The sequence below is a fragment of the Globicephala melas genome, chromosome 9, assembly GCF_963455315.2.
Source record: "Globicephala melas chromosome 9, mGloMel1.2, whole genome shotgun sequence".
Lineage (NCBI taxonomy): Eukaryota > Metazoa > Chordata > Mammalia > Artiodactyla > Delphinidae > Globicephala > Globicephala melas.
In genome coordinates, this window is record NC_083322.1 from 19,001,695 (window position 1) to 19,021,707 (window position 20,013).

Below are 20,013 nucleotides of genomic sequence, written 5' to 3' on the forward strand. Positions count from 1 at the left end.
CACAAATGAGCATGGAAGAAGTCAAGTGATAAATAATCTTTAGTGGTAAAAAAGTAATGCTTCACACATGGCAGTATCTGGCAGAGCATGTTACAGAGCCAGCTCGTGAAAGGCTTAGCTGTGAAATTAATTCCAGTTGGCTGGATATGAACCCTGTCACATATATTGAAAACTAGATGAAACATAACTAAACATAATGATAAAGAGCAATGAAAGTGGCGCTGGAAAAGTAATCATGAAGCTTCAGGCTTGTTTAATGATTTTGTCAATATCTGGAGAGGAGGAATTCCAGGGAACCAGAAGAAACCTCAGGGGGAGTTTTGCAAACCTTAGGAAGAAATTATACAAAGGGTTTGAAAATATCAGTATTTTTTAAAAGGAAAGAGGGTACTATTTTAAAATAATAAGCTCAAGAAAATGCTAAGCTAAATTTTAAACCTTAAAATTATTTTCCTTTATGAGTGGTATACTGAGACTTACACCACGACAAAAAAAGTCCACTCAATATTCATTGCAATCCACCACAGAGAAAAATCACTCATTTCTTTCTCTTCCTGATATTTAAGGCAGGCGATGGAAAGCACAGGTATATTAAGAGAAATGAATTAAGAAAAATTAAATACTTCTATTGCTTTCCTTTCATAAATTGTTTCTGGTATTGTTTCCCCACAACTTCAAGTTTTTAACTGCTCCTCAAGCAAAATACAGTTGACTTTTGAACAACCCTGGTTTGAACGGTGCGGGTCCACGTACACATGGATGCTTTTCAACAGTAAATACTACGGTACTAAATGGCCTGAGGATGGCTGGATCCCAGAAGGCAGAGGAACCTGGATACAGAGGGCTGACTGTAAGTTAGAGGCGGATTAAACTCCACATTGTTGAAGGGTCAGCTGTGTTCAACCAGCTGTTCACATTCTTTTTAGAAAAGTATAAACACTAAATGAACAAGTGAATTTTAAAAATCTGAAGAAGAATGGATATATGTATAACTGAATCATTTTGCTGTATACCTGAAACTAACACAATATTGTAAATCAACCATGCTCCAATATAAAATAAAAATTAAATTTTTAAAAATTAATAAAGTTTCTGAATCAAACTGCTAATCATTTACTCAAACTTTTCCAAATAAACATATAGATGTGTCGACTCTTCCTCATATAAGAGTTAGGGTTAGCAAGATGATACAAACAAATGGTCTGGGTATGTTAGAATTGCTTTCCTCTCCTCTTCTGGCTCCTGCTCTATCATGCTGCTTTAAAATAATCATATACATTAAGAGATATATGCGTTTAAAGTCAATTTGTAATAGCAATATGAAGACTAGAATATTTGAGAATATGATACTTGTCATATCTCATTGAAAAAAACAAGAGCTCACAATGGCAGGAGTCACTGGAGAAATAATGTAATGCCACGAAACACATGGAAATGCATGCTTTCCAGAAGATAATGCCAACAGAGAATGTTCATAAAGAAGCTATTCCTGTAAGTAGCACAAGGGTTCTTGAAAGTTTTCATTTCACTTCATATCAAGATTCAAAGCTAATAGGGAGATCACAATGTTCTATTCCAAAAACACCCAAGTGCTAATTCTTTCTTGCAACAGAGACATCCCTAATCTGTGTACAGAAATTTTCTTTCACATAAATTAAATTTTATTTTAAATACGTTTGAAAAGTTACCTTGGGTAAATTTATATAATCAAAATTCTTAAGTTATGCAAATAATTACACCTAATTAACCAGTTAAATTCATAAAGTTTTCTTCTAAGTCAGCCCAACTATTTTCAGATGCTTATCTTTTAGAAGCAAAACTAAGAGAAGGGTATAGTGATGAGACTAGGCCACCATGACAAAGCACTCTGAGGTTCTGCTCTTGACCTGGCCTGCAATGTCTCTGGGACCCAGAGCTAGTCATATTGTGTCTTTTACTCTTCATTTTTTTTTAACAGAAAAATCCTTTTTTCTAAGCCAGCAGGAGAATTATGGTTATGAACTACTTCCGTGGAAGAGCCCTAGAGCCTGAGAAACCTCCTATTTTAAGGGTTTTGAATAGAGGCACACCCTTGAAATACAGAGTAGGAGGTAAGGGCTCTGGGGTACTTTTGCCTGGGCTTTAATCCTGGCCCTTCTATTTGCAATAGGGTGATCTTGGTCAAAACACATCAACTCTCTAGGCCTCAGGTTCCTTACCTATAAAATAAGGATAATAATAATCCCTACCACATAGAGTTGCAGTGAAGAATGAATTAGATATATAGGTTAAAGCATTTAAAACATAGCTGGGGATATCACTAGGGCTCAATAATTTTAGTTATTTTTATTATCATTTACTTGAGACCTTTACGATACACAAGCAGATTGCAAAAGTGATACCCAGAACGTATGCTTAGATGATCAATTTCATCCCACATTACCCTAACATTCCTAGAATTCAGAATGTTTCAAAACGATTATTTACTCTTTTATATATAACCTGAAATACAAGGATCCAAGATGTATACTCATTATTCTTTCTGGGTACAAGTAGGAAACAATATTAGTGTTCCAGAAATGCAATGTTTGCATGGCATCAAACTTTTGGTGGCAAACTGGATGTGAGCAATGCTACCAAAATCACTAGGACTGCATCAATAAACTGACTCCTTAGGACTTCAGTAAGTTTTCTTGGAGTTTGCTGTGATACCGAGCATAGACAGCATTGATCCATTAAGGACCTCAAGTAATTCAATCATGTTTGTTTGGGAGAGACTTTGAGTTATCTTAGGGACAGTGAAACACCACCTTTCTCAGGATATGCTAATATATTTAAATTACAGAGGGGCTTCCTGATTGCATTAGAAATGCATCTGTCTTCCCCTTCTTGTCTGCGCAGAGGGCATGCCACAGGCTTCATCACAACCAAATGCAAACTTCTTCTAGGCTGGGGTTGCTAATTATATTTAGAAGAACAACTGGTTTCTTTCTCAGTAGTTATTCACTATCCACCAAATAATATCTGAAACAAGTGTAGCACATATAAACATGTTTCATCCAACCCCCAGGTAAATCCCTATGTGGATGCTTAATACGAGAATGGGTTTGGTAGAGAGTCTAAAAGACTGAGAAGAAACTAAAAGGAAAAGTAAATTGAAAATTTAGAAATATCAAGGCCTATTTTTCAGAGAAAGTAGAAAAAAGGAAATGAGATATAACGAATATTTGGAAGAAAAAATATCTAGTTCCCAGCAGTACAGTTCACTTAAATTGCTAGAAAGGTTTCAAAATGGCAGCAGAGGCTCCCTTCCTCTCCCCAGTCCAAACTATGAAAAAAACTTCCTGCAGACTCTCCAAAGCCTATAACAAAATGCTCCTAACATTTACATCTGTAATGGTTTTTCTCCTCGAGAAAAGAGAAAATATGGGGAAATAAAAATTTTGACAGTCTTTGTGATGTTCAGTAAGTTGGAAGGATGTTTGCAAACTTCAAACCTGAGAGACTTGTTGTCACACCTTTTCTGACAGGCGACTTTAAACAAATGTCTCACATAGGAAGTTCCTGTGGTGTGTGTGCTTGGGTTTGGGGAGGGGAGGAGAGAAAGCGCTTTATGTGCTGTCATGGGAAATTATCGGTCTACCTTAAGGAGTTTTACAGATGATCATTTTAAATCAAACACAGGCAGCCTCTCAGCTAACAAAAGCACTAAAGATAGCAAAAGAGGTGACTTTCTCTCTGCTTCATCCTCATCTCTACAATGACCTAAGTAAGAATAAGTTCTCCTTAAATAACTTTACCACAAAACATATTTGGAAATTTTATAATTTATCTCTGGATATCAAATAGATATCCAAGCAAAGATCTTAAGTTTGGGCTTCCCTGGTGGCGCAGTGGTTGAGAGTCCGCCTGCCAATGCAGGGGACACGGGTTCGTGCCCCGGTCTGGGAAGAGCCCACATGCCGCGGAGCCGCTGGGCCCGTAAGCCATGGATGCTGAGCCTGCGCGTCCGGAGCCTGTGCTCCGCAGGGGGAGAGGCCACAACAGTGAGAGGCCCGCATACCGCAAAAAAAAAAAAAACAAACTTAAGTTTGAATACAATGCAACTCCCTTTCTCATCCTTATTCTGCTCCTTCTTCCCAAACATCACTAGTAATTGTAGATGTTACCATTTTCCCACGATAAGGCAGTTATTTTTCTATTCTAACATTTTCACTGGGTGTGGGTATATTAATTTCAAAATAAGACTGTGTCCTGCCCTGAGCCGTCCCAAGATGATGTGTTAAGTGTTATAATGAAAATATGTCTGAAGCAAGATAACTTAAAAAATTCAAAAGGAAATCTCAAAAAATTCAAAAGGAAACTCAACTCACATTTTGCAAGGGCGGGTGAGTGTAAGCCCAGTGAAAGTTCATAGAGAAGACCAGACATGACTGAATCTGAAACAATAAAGTGTATGCCAGATAATGAAAATGAGTAGAAGGTTGGCATGGGTGGGTAGATTTTGGATAGAAATAAATAAATGTGGGTAACAGCATGACAGACCTAGGGAAAGGAAAGGTCTAGTGAGGGTCTAAAGTATAAAAGGTGAGTGTAAGAGCTGTACGGATAAGGTCAAGAAGGACTTATACTCTACAAAAAGTCATTCCGACTGCAGTAGCAGACAACAGGAAATCACAAAGAAGAGGGAAGCAGCACAATCATTCTGGTAGAGGCATGGAAGACAGATTAGAGAAGTTTAAGTTTGGAGTAATGGGAACCAATTAGAAAGCTGAGAGAGTAAAGCAATAGCAACAGGTATGGGAAGGAGAGAATGGATATGAGACATAATTATGAAGTAGAAGTGACAAAAAATGAATGACAGTGCATGAGTCAGGTAAGGAGGATAAGAGCTTTCTAAGTGGATGCCAAGATTTTTTTGGTCACCAAAAGAGCTGGAGGCATCCATCTCTCAGGACAGGCAATAAAGGAAGATTAGAAGCAGAAGAAGATTTGGCATAGGACGTAGGTATGCATAGGGGAGTAGAGGTTGGGGATGGAAAATTTAGACAGATAATTATTAGTAGTTCAGTTTTAGACCCGAACCTGCTTCCCGGACCTTTGGAGACAGTTCAGTTTGGAGATACTGTTTTGAAAGTTATAGCTGAAAATACTGAATGGGTGAGATAATGGCAGAGTAAGCAAAGAAGAGTCTAGGAAGGCTCTGTGGAGAACATGTGTTGAGTGAGCAGGTAGAGACAAGGGAAACTTAACAAGCCTGAGAACGATGATCTGAAGAGGAAGAAGAGGCCAGAGACAGTGGTGACAGAGAAGCAAAGAAGGAAAAGATTGAAATACAAAAGCAGGATCAGTTGTGTAAAACAGTAATGAAATCAGGTAAGACAAGGCTGAAAAATACCCTTGAGATTTGGCATTGAGACGGTGACGGGTCTGGGTCAAGAGTGTGCAAATGAATGGGCAGGGAGGGAAAGAAATGAAGAGCACAGCATATACCTGAACAGCTCAGTAGTAAGGAAACAGGAAACTTAAGTGATAGGCTGGGGATGGGGGCGGGGGGTGTGGGTGATATGCAGGATTAAGAAAAGAGATTTTATAAAATGGGAGAGGTTGAGCATATCTATGGGTCCCAGGGAAGAAGCCAGTAGGGAGGAAATGACTGAAGACAGAGAAGTGATAGGAGCTAACAAAAAGAACAAGATCCCAGAGGGCATGGAGGGAAATGGGACTAAGGCTAGAGGAGAAACTGCCTCTGAAAAAGGAAAGGCCACACAAAGAGATGTACCTCTACAACAAATAAATGCCTAAGAGTAAATAGGAAAAATTAAGGAAATTGAGCACTGGTGGGATAATGGACTTCTTTGTCACGGATCTTCTTCTATTCTCAAATTACTACAATGCTTTAATAAGGAACAAAGGCAAGGACAATGTCTGGCACACATGAATCACTCAATAAATACTTGTTGAAAAAAAGGAGTAAATGAATAAAAAGTAATTAACAGAAAAATATGATTAAATTGAAGAATTTTCCATGAAATTTCAGTTTATCTTAAGTACATTCAACTCCTAGTGAATGTCGGGAGTTGCATCTTGAAAAATCAACACATCAATCAAAAATATGTAAAAGAGAAAATGTAATGAATTAAGGCTTATAAAGAATAGGGCTTCCAACTTTCGGAGAAGGATGTTGGGTCCTTTTTATTCTTCAGTGAAATCCTCATTTCAATTTTCTTGAAAGCTTCAAAATAAGAAAGAAGTGTAGATTCGCTCAGATGCATTTTTGAGCACTGATGCACCTCTATCAAACCCGGCTCAGCATTTCTAATTTCACTTGAAAGAATCGATTTAGTAGCCTCTTTTCATACAATTTTCTTTGCTACCCTTATTTCCACTCTGACATTTAAAAAATAAATAAAATACGCAAACGAGATATTGATGGCTTTGCTGATGCCAGCACCCCAAGCACACTGGGCACAGCAAGAGAGCTGCCCGGGGGTGGCAGGCATCTCTGCTGACAGGGAGTTCTCGTGGCCACAGGAGAGGCTGCAGATGGATTAAAACTCAGAAAACAAAGTGGCTATGACAAACGTGACTGGACAGAATATACTATATTCTAATAACCGAGTAGCTAAAGTGAAGGCAATGAATAACGGTAATTAACAATAAGCTCAAGATAGTATAAAGAGGTTAAAAACACGTATCTTTTAATAAGCAAGAATTAAAATGCAAGACTCCAAGACCTACTAAAAGAATACTTAATATCGATCAAGCTTATTTTGTGATTTTAAAACTTGCCTACCCACTTGCCAATGACTCATTTGTTCAAAACATTTTTACTGACTGTCCGTTATGGACCAGAACCACATGATTTACCTCCTCTCTACAGTTATGGTAGAGCCTCTCAGCTGGGCCTCAGCCTGCTCATTGCTTGCTGTGATATTCCTACGTATTAATATTTGCCTAAGAATGCTGACTTAAGTTGCCAACTATCTTTCTGTGAGAAAGATAATTCTTAATTCTGGGTTATATGACTTTTTACTTTTCTTAGTGTTGAAATTCTTGTTCTTTATTAAAACTGGCAAATTATGTTGGTTCTAATTATTTTTTCACTGACTGATTCATAAATCCCAAAGTCTGGGAAATACAGAGTCAATTAATTTTATCTTCCCAGGCTTTTACTTCCAAGGACACAGTATATATTCATTATCTAAGTAGTCTGGCTTCCGGGCACCCTGGCTCACCACCTAGCCTACCCAGCTAGACCACGCCCCAGCTGTCCCCACAATCTCTTACTTGCGTGGGTGGCTCCTTGGTCCCACAAGATAGGAAAGCAAAAGATTTCTTGAAAAGTTGTTTTGAAGGAGTTTAAATTGTAAGCAGGTCTTCGGACCATAAAATCCTAAAAAGTTCTCATTTACTCCAAAACAGTAATTAAATATTGTGTTTTTATAACTGCAAATTTCAGTGGTATACTGGTACAGTGACTGACATAAAGAAACCAACTACTGCTACTACTTCCAAAAAGATGGTAACTGACATAGACATAATGTTATACCAAAGAAGCCAGACACCAAAGAGGACTTACTGTAGTATTCCATTCAGATGACGTTCAAGCAAAACCCATCTATCTACAACCAAAGAAATGAGAACAATGACTACCTATGAGGGATGGCTATCAACCGTCAATAGGAGGAAATCTTCTGGGGCACCGCAAATGATCTATATCAGTGTTTCATATATTGACCTCGGTCATGGTTACATTTTGGGACACATATGTAAAAATGCATACAAATATATGAAAATATATATGTAAGGATTTGGACACATTAATGTATTAGGTTGGCTGAAAAGTTAGTTCTGGTTTTTCTGTAAGATGTTCAGAACAACCTGAACGACCTTTTTGGCCAACCCAATATGTCATATCCCAATAAGAATGAAAAAGAAAAAAAAAAAAAGAAGATTAGCTTTCAAAATATGTACAGATTTTGAATTCATAGAGCCCAATTAAGTAAAATACTTCAATATTCTTTCACTAAGGGCAACATCCTAGAAACTTTCTGGCATTACACCTTTTTCTTCTTCCTATGTGTCAAATACTTTCTTACCTATTTACAAGGTGGTAGCTTACAGGAATAGGCTTTAAAGAATACTCAATGAGTTTAATAATAATAATCACTAAGTAATTAAAATTCTCCCAGGAGTACTGAAAACTACTCACTCTAGGACATCAAGAACTCCAGTATCTATTTCAATTCCAAAAGAATAGAAAGGGCAAACCCAGCATTTCCAAGTTCAAAACCAATGCTCTTACCAAAACATTAAATTAAGGTAATTAAAAATTAAACCTTCTCTTATGGTACTTCCACCTTGATTCTTTAAATCTGGTTGTTCTTGCTTCTCTTGCTTGAATCAAAGAACACTCCTCTCTCACTTATTAAATAACAAAGTCTCAAAAAAATACTGTGCTTAGTTTGAGGTTTCTTTTTGTTTGTTTTGAACTACAAAAGGAAAATTAAAAGGGTTTCTTGACCATGAAATGGAAAATATTTCACTTGCTGTACGACGTGTTTAAAAAAAAATAGTAGGAGGTATTAATAATTAAATGTTCAAATGACAATTACTGAATGTAAGAAAGTCGATAATGACCAAGCAAGAACCCTATAACAAAGTATGCAAAGCAGAAATAAGAGAACAAAATGGATGCGGGGAGGGGGTGTTTTCTGAGAAGCAAAGGAAAGGCTAAAATAAAATACAGAGAAACAGTGTAGAGCCAACACCCAGAAGGAATATAAGTTATTAAAGGGAGAGACCACGTTTTTCCTCTAGGTATTCCTATGTTATTTTTGACACCAAATTACATTATCAATTTAGGTTTCAAAATCAGATGTAAATGGGCCTCCAGCTGGACGGAAACCTATTTCATTGAACGCTGAATAAGCATATATTGGCTACTGCAGCCCAAGACAAATACATGCTCAGAATACATAAAAAGCAACACACCGATGAAGTAAACATTTTGCTCTGAAAAGAATCTCTACAGTCTTTCATATGTACGCTTCCAATAATTTTAATTGATCATTAGAAAATTTAATTGATAATGAGAAGAAAATCTGCAACTAGAATATCAGCTTAAATCTAGGTCAAAATCGTGGCAGCAGTCATGATGATTTTAGGTTTACTTGAGAATATAGTTTTAGTCCCATATTAGCTTTACAGCAGAAGCAAGCATGCCTTCTTTTTGCCTTAAGAGTCACTGTAAGGGTTAACTTATAATCACAGGTACCAGTTACTGGCACAAGGGAAAGAAAAGGAAAATACAAAAACAGGAGCAGAGAAGAAAAAAAGACAGACAGTAGAAGGAACTCCATTGTAGAGACTCTAATAATTGCTCTATGTACAGTCATGGTCTGAGTGTCTCTCTTACTCTGTGTCAGAAAGAAGAAAGTCAAAGCTGTAATGACACAGCCTTGGTCAACTAGGCCTTGACCTGGTCAGTGATAATCATGAGCACTAAACTGAAACATAAAAAAGGAATCCAAATGAGCAGGATTGGAAGAAACACTTCCATCCAGAGTTCTGAAGCTGCAGAGTATATTATAGAGAATTCCAATCATATATTTAAAGAATGTTGACCTCACAATTCAGCATCTTGTTAACTGCATCTTTTGATTAAGCATCTCTAGGAACGATACTGTCTTCCAAGGAAAACTTTCCTATTTTTGAATTGCCTGGCTCATTAGAAAATTCTCATTATGTAGAGTCAAATCTCTCTACCATCCAACCAACTAACTAGCTCTAATCCAGATTTAGAAAACAACAAAAAACAAAACCACTTTATTTCTTTTAAGTGGCACATATATTTGAAATTAGATATCAAATCCTCTGTTTTTCACTAAGATTTTCAGTTCTTCCTACTGTTTCTCATAAGGACCGGCCTACCCTTTTCTGCTAACTAGACTGGCTTCTCTTACCTCTCTTCACATTGTTGCTGAAATGTGCATTGACATGTTGGCTGGAACCGTGACTGACCCTCCAATTTACTCCATTAATATAAAATTGCCAGTTAGTTGCAATCAGTGTTCGGGCATATATCACACAACATATTTTGAAAATACAAAAGTAAGAGAAAGCTTAGAAAAAAAATTTATCATCTCCAAACGTTACTTAGTTTGAAGACTAAAAGCATTTAACATTTATTATATAAATTCCAAAGCAGTGACCCAAATGTGGGGTTTGAAATCTAAATATACCGCCACTCAAGTGCTTCACAGGCCTTCACAGGTCAAACAGTCTGAAAAGATAGCAATATTTTTCATAATTCTGAGGACAAGGAAAAAACCATTGTGTTTCATAAAAATGCAGTAAGACAGCAAAATTTCCTCCCATGCGTGAATAATGTATGACCTACAATGTTATTTGCTAGACTGTCTAATCACCAGCATCTTTCAAAATGTCTATATAAGCTTCAGCTCATTAAGAACAAACATGCATCGGTATAAAAATATCACATACCTGTGAACACTCACACTAATATTCTGCCAAATGCCATGCACACATCAAACTGACATGGGTGGGCCAACTTTTGTGCATTTCTCAAGGATAAAAAATATTCGGAAAAGAAATACAGAATTACTTCACTCTATGACATTCATGCTAACTCCAATAATCAAAAACACACACGCACGCTATCTACCTATCAATCTATCTACCTAGGTAGATAGATTAATATTACTATTAATCTATCTACCTAGGTGATTAATTATAAATTAATTATAAATTAATTAATATTATATTGTATATCTGTGTCCCCAAAGTACCCTTTTTTGTTGTACTCAAAAACACATAACATGTAATTTGGGCTTCCCTGGTGGTGCAGTGATTAAGAATCCGCCTGCCAATGCAGGGGACATGGGTTCGAGCCCTGGTCGGGGAAGATCCCACATGCTGTGGAGCAACTGAGCCTGTGCACCACAACTACGGAGCCTGCGCTCTAGAGCCCACGAGCCACAACTACTGAGCTCATGAGCCTAGAGTCCGTGCTCCACAACAAGAGAAGCCACCACAATGAGAAGCCCGCGCACCGCAACTAAGAGTAGCCCCCGCTCGCCGCAACTAGAGAAAGCCCGTGTGCAGCAACAAAGACCCAACGCAGCCATAATGAATAAATTAAAAAAAACACACACATGTAATTTACCATTTCTTAACCTTTTTCAGGTGTACAGTACAGAAGTGTGAACTATATGCACGTTATTGTGTAACATCTGTAGGACTTTCTCATCTTATAAAACTGAAACTTGAGATCCACTGAATAACCACACCCCTTCCCTGCGCCCCCGGCAAAAGTATCTTTTTAAAGGTATTCAGGGCTTAGAAGGTTTTTAAATGGAAGTATCACAGATTCTTATTTTCTTAAATCACAGTATCACAACAAACTGAGCATTTTAATAGATTTCATTCTCATCACTAACAAGTTTTATCCTTCAATATATAAAACCACATATTTGATTGATATTAATGCCTTTCAGTTTTTGTAAATCCTATTTGTTCAGAGACCTGCCAGTTCTCAAAGGATATCTGAGTCATTAGTTTAAAACAGACAGATCATGGTGCTGCTCTTTTTTCCTGTAAAGGGCCAGTAAGTAAATATTTTAGGCTGTGTGAGGCACAGGGATTCTGCTGCAAATATTCAACTCTGCAACTAGAGCCCCCAAACTGTTATGGGCAATACATAAATGGATGAGCCTAACTCTGGAAATAAAAATTTATTTAGAAAAACAAGGGACAGGCTAAATTTCTCCTGTGGGCCATAGTTTGCCAACCCCTGAAATAGTTAAGGGATAGTGACAAGGAACAGGACAGGGACAGGGAGTAGTTAAGAAAGAAAATCAAATAAATGTATCTATGAAGAAGTACTCCTGAGACCAAGTAGCTACTTAGTAGGGTTGACATTAATTTTCTATTGACGAACTTTGATTGTGAGGTCCTATAAAATGGAAAAAGTTCTTTTTATGACTTGTTTTAATGCTGACTGACCTACTGGCATTCAGTACATTAGCATACATAATGAAAATATTGATCTTCAGTAAGTACATAGGATTTGACTTACCTTAATAATGGATGGAATATGACAGTAATATTTCTGGCTCCAGGTTTGCAGACAAATTTTGTTCCTCCACCTTCAATTAAGTTGTCATCAGGACCCCCTTTCAGAAAAAAAATAAAAGAGAGATTAGCTTATCAGAACTTTTGCAAAGAAATAAGCCTATCAGATGTATGTTACACTATCACAAGGAAGATCATCTTTGAAAACAGCTGCCTTTAATATTTACAAAATTATTTTATTTTGAATGACTTGATTCAGTCTTCCTCATTAAATAAGCAATGGATTTGCATTTTCACTCTGGAGTGAGAACATGGAAGCACAGTAAGAATAACTATATTTAAAGAAACAATGCAAGGGTACAACCCAGTTAAGGCTAAAATTTTGATCTCTAATCACCACTGTCAACCTTGTACAGCACGGCACATGAGAACTTCAGGGGAGGGCTTCCCTACTGGCGCAGTGGTTGAGTCCGCCTGCCGATGCAGGGGACGCGGGTTTGTGCCCCGGTCCGGGAAGATCCCACGTGCCGCGGAGCGGCTGGGCCCGTGAGCCATGGCCGCTGAGCCTGCGCTCCGCAACGGGAGAGGCCACAGCAGTGAGAGGCCCGCGTAACACAAAAAAAAACCAAAAAAACTTCAGGGTGAGGAAGAAGTGCCGTTCAGGCTTGTCTAGGGCTCGAAAGGTTGCAGCAGAGGCCCACATGCACCTAACCAAGCATACTTCATCAAATCCAAGACCTCACTAATTGTAAGATACACTATCGTTGTAAGTAACACTAAGAAAAAAAAATCCTGCTAACTAAAGTATACAATGCTTCCTTATTATTTGGAATCTTTTTTTTTCTTTTATTGAAAAGTTCTTTACAGCTTAAATATACAGAACTAGGTTAAATAATTCATAAATAAGTAAATTTAAGGATTTATTAAGGTTTTTAAGATAAAGAGGTATTTAGCCAAAATCTCTCATACACGTATAATAAGGAAACCTAAGAAAAGTGAGTTGGTTAAGGTGTTCTTAAAACTAGATAATATTCAGAGTGCAGCTCTTCTGAATGGCTCAGACTTGTCGCTATCTTTGTTTTCTAAACAATTTCACTAAGTGGATTTCTTGAAGGAGTACATCCAGTATTTTACTCCAAGCTGCTGATACCGTTTCTGCAAGGTTTAATGTTGACATGTTCTTGATACTATTAGAAGGTTTAAAGAGAAGGTGTTCTTACAACAACCAAGATTAATACTCTTTCGTCAAATGGTCCTTAAGAGGTTCGCTAATTGAAATACTGAAGGGTCATGATGTGAAGAATAACCACTCAGCTCACACGTACTGAGGCAAAAACAACTCATTATGACTATCTTCCGGTCGATAGCCATTAAGATGTCACTGATTTAAGATATATCCTAATTTCAGAGTTTAGAACGTGACAAATGTACATCCTGGGGTGTTGGGAGAAATGCTCCCCCGCCCCCCACCTTCATGTTTCTATGCATTAGGATGAAGCTCAATTAAAGTAATCCCTGGCCTCTGTCCATCTTTTACCCACTCAAGGGAAGTGAACTAACTCCTTCGGTAAAATTGAGAAGAAAAAGCGGGGCATGCAGAACTCAGCAACCCCCTTATTCCACTTGAGAAACCAGAATGCCTGTACAAAGTCAGCATTGTCTCACCAAGTTTAGCAATGAAGGTCCTACCTTGTCAGAGAAGGATAAAGTGGTCCAGTACCTTCTGTAAGTAAGTACATTTGTCTAATTTTGATTTTCAGTCAGCAAACTCATCTGGCTCTCTTAACTAGGCTACATCCTTCAGTCTAGCTTGTATCAACATAAAAGTGGTATTTCATCTTCCATTTACTTACTTATATTATTTCATAATAGTGTCAGAACTCTGACAGGAAAGGTAGATGCTATTTAATAGACTTTCTCAAAACCCTAACAATCTACACTTACAATACTGCATTTATTTTTGCTAAATTAAAGTTTCTTTTTAATTATAGTTCTCTGCATGATACCAAACATAAATCTCACCTGATATATTATCTGCCTTAATGGTCTCTGAGGTATCTTGGAAATTGACTGATAAAAACATGTGAAGCTTTAGAAATCCATAGCCTGGATCATCAAGACTTCCCAGAGGCATCAGAGTCTAGACAAATCCCACTTGGCTCAGTCGTTTCCACCAACTAATCAAAGGATGGCTTTTCTTAAGAAAAACAGAAACTGTAATGGCATGTACAGCTCTAGATTCAAAATCATGAGCTGTTTGTTCTCATTTGGAAAAAAATCCTCTTGTATTATTATATTTGCATTGGAGATATCAGCGTTCTGCTAAGTCAGTGATTTTTGCTCAGTTAAAAGGAAAGCGAAAGGAGAGCATCAACACTACAACAGGCGCTACTCCTTTAATAAAAATCTTCCTCAAAAGGTCACATGGTATGGTTACAAACAAAAAATAAAGAATAAAAATAACTTCTTTACTAACACTTCTCTTCCTAAGATCGTAAAATCGAGTCAGAATTGAATCACCAAGGAAACGTGCACATGTGTCCAAGAAATCAGGTTATATTCAGCACTCCAGGAACAACATAAATGACTTCCTACAAAATACATAAATCTACACACAAGAAATAATGCACTTTATCTACTCAATATGAGCACATCCTTAAAGGACAGATATGAGCTGGACTGCATGGTCTCTAATGGCTTCTAAAAATTCTGAAGTTTTCTGATTTTAGATTCTCAATAATTAAATACAGGCCTGACTACCCCAGCTCCAAACTCGCATCTTCATGCACACTGAACACACTGTATGCATGACCACCTCAATGCCTTGGCCCACACTGGACTCTATCTGGGGAGACCTCTCCGCTCCCACCATTCCTTTAGGGCCCAGGTCTACACCTAAACTGTCAAGTGCCCCTCTCCCAATGTCCAAAACTCCATTAACAGTGACTTTATAAAATAAACCATATAACCTTAACATAGGTCTTTTCTGTTACTGTGACTTGTTTTCTAGTTCTTATGTAACCTTCTCCCCACTTGGAATGTAACATCCCAGAAAGTACTTATAAAAATATATATATTTGGTGAATGAATGAAGGAAGAAACGATGACCTAACTCAGTAGAATGTTATTAGAATTAGATAAGAAACTATATGTGCAAGTCCTTGGTGAACTGCCAAGAACCTAACAAATGTCAGCAATGCTCTCTGTATCCCTAAAGGCTTACAGCTAGTAGATGTGCTTCGTCAACTTTTGTTGATGACAATCACATGGGGAACACAGATAACAAAGAATAAAGATGCAAAATACCAAAAATAAGGCACAATAGCCACTAGAAATGTCAGTGGGAGGAAGATTTGGCTGTGAAAATAAAGGCATGATGACAACGCATCAAGCTAGAAACTAATAGTTTCATTTGTTCTAAATCTGTGTGAGCTACATACAGGCTATTACCGAGTCACACAGTACGGTTAAACTAATTACAAAGTAAAGACTGGGGCCTCCCTGGTGGCGCAGTGGTTGGGAGTCCGCCTGCCGATGCAGGGGACGCGGGTTCATGCCCCGGTCCGGGAAGATTCCACGTGCCGCTGAGCGGCTGGGCCCGTGAGCCATGGCCGCTGAGCCTGCGCATCCGGAGCCTGTGCTCCGCAACGGGAGACGCCACAGCAGTGAGAGGCCCGTGTACCGCAAAAAAAAAGTAAAGATTGGGCAGACTTATTAAAAAAAAAAAAAAAAAAGAAAAGAAAAATTCCCCTTCCTACCTCAACCTACAACCAAAATTCCATCTACAGGAAACTTGTATGCTTTTCCAAGCCCATTACCAAGCGCCATCAACACTGCATTTGATGCGATTTCCTCTTCACAGACTAAGTCCAAATCTAGCTATAACTAAATTACTACTAAACAGCACCAACCCAGTGAAAACAGTGCTTGAAAATAAAGGTGTCAGGACCACAAGTAAAGGTCATGGCCAAAGACTGTATGGTCTGCGAGTCTCCATCCTCTGAGGTTTATTCTAGCTTTTCAATATTCTGCATGAGAAACAAAACTCGCCCCTCCTCACAGGCCTTCTGTTAATCAAGTAATCTGGGAGCTGCCGTCATGAATGTTCTTAGGGAACATGTTGCTCAACCCTGAGAAGATCAGGGAATGGGCCGGTGCAGCTCCCTCCCCTTCATTCATTATGCTCACAGTAATCCCTGCTGTCCCAGGCCAGGTGACAGGCACCAGAGAAAATGCTGAAGGATGATGGATGGCTGGAAAGAAAGGGGAACTGACAGCCATATTACAAGTAGAATATATATTGTTCAGAAAGGAGGGGACAAAATGCTCCAGTCATATTTCCTGGTCCTAACAAGGAGCACAATGGCTGACGGGCTCCCTCAGGTGACTGGCAAAAGGCACCAGGGCCACACAGTGACTGCGGGGATGACAGCATCTTAGTGCACGCAGCCTGACCCTTCTTTTAGAATTTATTTACTTATAAGTCATTAGCTCCTAAACTTATATATTCCTTGATTCTTCCCAGCTAGAATTTGATGTAGTTTATAATTAACACAGTCACGTTAATAAAACACACAAAAAAACCCAAAGTCTCAGAAAGAAATGGAAAGGATTGTTCTCCCTGAGAGGACTACATACCGTACAGTGGGAAGAATGAAAAAGATTTGTGTCAGACCCCGGATCTCTATTTATTAGTAGTATAAGTATGATAAAAATATTTAAATTCTCTGAGTCTCAACTTTCCCATTTATAAAACACAGATTGCAATAAACTCTTTCAGAGACTTGTGGTGATGTTTAGGTAAGATAATGTACTCCAGGGCATTCAGTACAGAATTTGACACATGGTACATCTCAAATAAATGACTGTCTACTTTTTCCCTTTAGAATTACCAAGCAGTTAAGGATCTAAATGATCACACTCTCTCTCTCTCTCTCTCTCTCTCTCTCTCTCTCGCTCTCTCTCTCTCTCTCTCTCTCTCTCTCTCTCACACACACACACACACACACACACACATATATATCATTGGAAAATAAACTGAAAAAACAAAAGGTTCAAATTCAAAAAATGTTATACTTGCTACTTTAGGCAACATCATACTAGTCAATATCATCAGTGAGACCAATTAAAACACTTTTGTCTTATTTTAGGGTCAATAGAATTGCAGTGAAATTTTTAAAAATTGTTGAGAATACTTAGAGCCTGACAACAGGAAATTAGTCTTTCTCTTAATTTTTCAGTTAAAAATAATCAATATTAAATGTATAAATGTTAAAATTACGCATGCTCTGTGCCAAGAGCTTAGATGAAAATAGTATAGAATTTGATGGCCACTTTTGTTGAACCACAGAAAGCAGTATGCCTCATCTGACATTGTTAATGTGTTCTGGATGTAAAGTTGGCCTTTCCACATAAAAAAGAACCACAGTGAAGGTGAACTTTTTTTTTTTAACACCTTTATTGGAGTATAATTGCTTTACAATGGTATGCTAGTTTCTGCTGCATAACAAAGTGAATCAGCTATATATCCCCATATCCCCTCCCTCTTGCGTTTCCCTCTCACCCTCCCTATCTCACCCCTCCAGGTGGTCACAAAGCACGGAGCTGATCTCCCTGTGCTATGTGGCTGCTTCCCACTAGCTAGCTATTTTACATTTGGTAGTGTATATATGTTCATGCCACTCTCTCACTTCGTCCCAGCTTACCTATCCCCCTCCCTGTGTCCTCAAGTCCATTCTCTACATCTGTGTCTTTATTCCTGTCCTGCCCCTAGGTTCCTTAGAACCTTTTTTTTTTTTAGATTCCATGTATATTTGTTAGCATACAGTATTTGTTTTTCTCTTACTTCACTCTGTATGACAGTCTCTAGGTCCATCCACCTCACTACAAATAACTCAATTTCATTTATTTTTTTTTTCTTAAATCAATTTTTTTTTATTTTTGGTTGCGTTGGGTCTTTGTTGCTGTGCGCAGGCTTTCTCTAGTTGCGGAGAGCGGGGGCTACTCTTTGTTGCGGTGCACGGGCTTCTCATTGCAGTGGCTTCTCTTGTTGTGGAGCATGGGCTCTAGGTGCACAGGCTTCAGCAGTTGTGGCTCGCGGGCTCTAGAGCACAGGCTCAGTAATTGTGGCACATGGGCTTAGTTGGTCCCGTGTCCCCTGCATTGGCAGGCAGATTCTTAACCACTGTGCCACCAGGGAAGTCCAATTTCGTTTCTTTTTATGGCCGAGTAATACTCCATTGAATATATGTGCCACATCTTCTTTATCCATTCACCTGTCGACGGACACTTAGGTGGCTTCCATGTCCTGGCTATTGTAAATAGTGCTGCAATGAACACTGCGGTACGTGACTCTTTGAATTATGGTTTTCCACATAAAAAAGAACCACAGTGAAGGTGAACTTTTTTTTTGATTAAAGTATAAATAATTTACAATGTTGTGTTAGTTTGAAGTGTACAAAGTGATTCAGTTATATATATATATTCTTTTTCAGATTCTTTTCTATTATAGGTTATTACAAGCTGAGTATAGTCCCTTGTGCTATACAGTACGTCCTTGCTGTTTACCTACTTTATACATAGTAATGTGTATCTGTTAATCCCAAACTCCTAATTTATCCCCTTGCCCCTCACCCCCACTATCCCCTTTGGTAACCATAAGTTTGTTTTCTCTGTTGGTGAGTCTATTTCTGATTTGTAAATAAGTTCATTTGCATAATTTTTTTAGAGTCTACATATAAGTGATATCATACGATATTTGTCTTTGACTTACTTCACTTAGTATGGTTATCTCTAGGTCCATCCATGTTGCTGCAAATGGCATTATTTCATTCGTTTTTATGGCTGGAAGGTGAACTTTTCTATAGCAAATATTCTGCTTCACAAATACTTTTTAAGGATTATGAAAATACATAGAGGACTTCCTTGGTGGCACAGTGGTTAAGAATCCGCCTGCCAATGCAGGGGATGCGGGTTCAAGCCCTGGTCCGGGAGGATCCCACATGCCACTGAGCAACTAGGCCCGTGCGCCACAACTACTGAGTCTGAGCTCTAAAGCCCGCGAGCCACAACTACTGAAGCCCTCGCACCTAGAGCCTGTGCTCCACAACAAGAGAAGCCACCTCAATGAGAAGCCTGCACACTGCAATGAAGAGTAGCCCCCACTCACCACAACTAGAGGAAGCCCGCACACAGCAACAAAGACCCAACGCAGCCATAAATAAATAAATAAATAAATTTAGAAAAAGAAAATATATACAGTACCATAAATATGCAATTTCTGATTGCATCAATAAAGAGGGTCGTTAATTGGCTCTAGGAGCCAGCTGAATGGCCTGAGTTCCCTAAATTCACAGCTGTCACCATGCCAGAGGTGTTCATTTAGTTCATTAAGTTCTTTAGCAAATGCCTGTTCTTAAAGCACAAATTATCATTATGACTTAGTGCTGTTGCTGCTGCTACCAGCAGCACCAAACTTGTAACAAGGGTCTGTACATGAGCTTGGTGCTTGGTGCTAGATTAAGAAGAAAACAGGACTTCCCTGGTGGCTCAGTGGTTAAGAATCTGCCTGCCAATGCAGGGGACACTGGTTTGATCCCTGGTCCAGGAAGATCCCGCATGACATGGAGCAACTAAGCCCATGCACCACAACTACTGAGCCTGCGCTCTAGAGCCCGTGAGCCACAACTACTGAGCCCGCGTGCCACAACTACTGAAGCTCGCGCACCTAGAGCCTGTGCTCCGTAACAAGAGAAGCCACCACATGAACAGCCCACGCACCGCAACGAAGAGTAGTCCCTGCTCGCTGCAACTAGAGAAAGCCCGTGCGCAGCAACAAAGACCCAATGCAACTAAAAGTAAATAAATAAAAATAAATAAATTTTAAAAAAAGAAGAAGAAGACGACAAAATACTTATTCTTACCCTCCAATGACTT

The 20,013-nt window shown here is 38.6% G+C and overlaps 1 protein-coding gene across 3 annotated transcripts in view; it reads right to left on the reverse strand.

Moving 5' to 3' along the window:
• EXOC4 (exocyst complex component 4) overlaps window positions 1-20,013 on the reverse strand; it is an 807,055-nt gene that overhangs the window by 412,499 nt on the left and 374,543 nt on the right. For all 3 annotated transcript variants that reach the window (XM_030853847.2, XM_060305296.1, XM_070046302.1), the window contains one exon: window positions 12,083-12,179. In XM_030853847.2, the coding sequence (XP_030709707.1) occupies window positions 12,083-12,179 (97 nt within the window). The remainder of the gene's footprint in view (window positions 1-12,082; window positions 12,180-20,013) is intronic.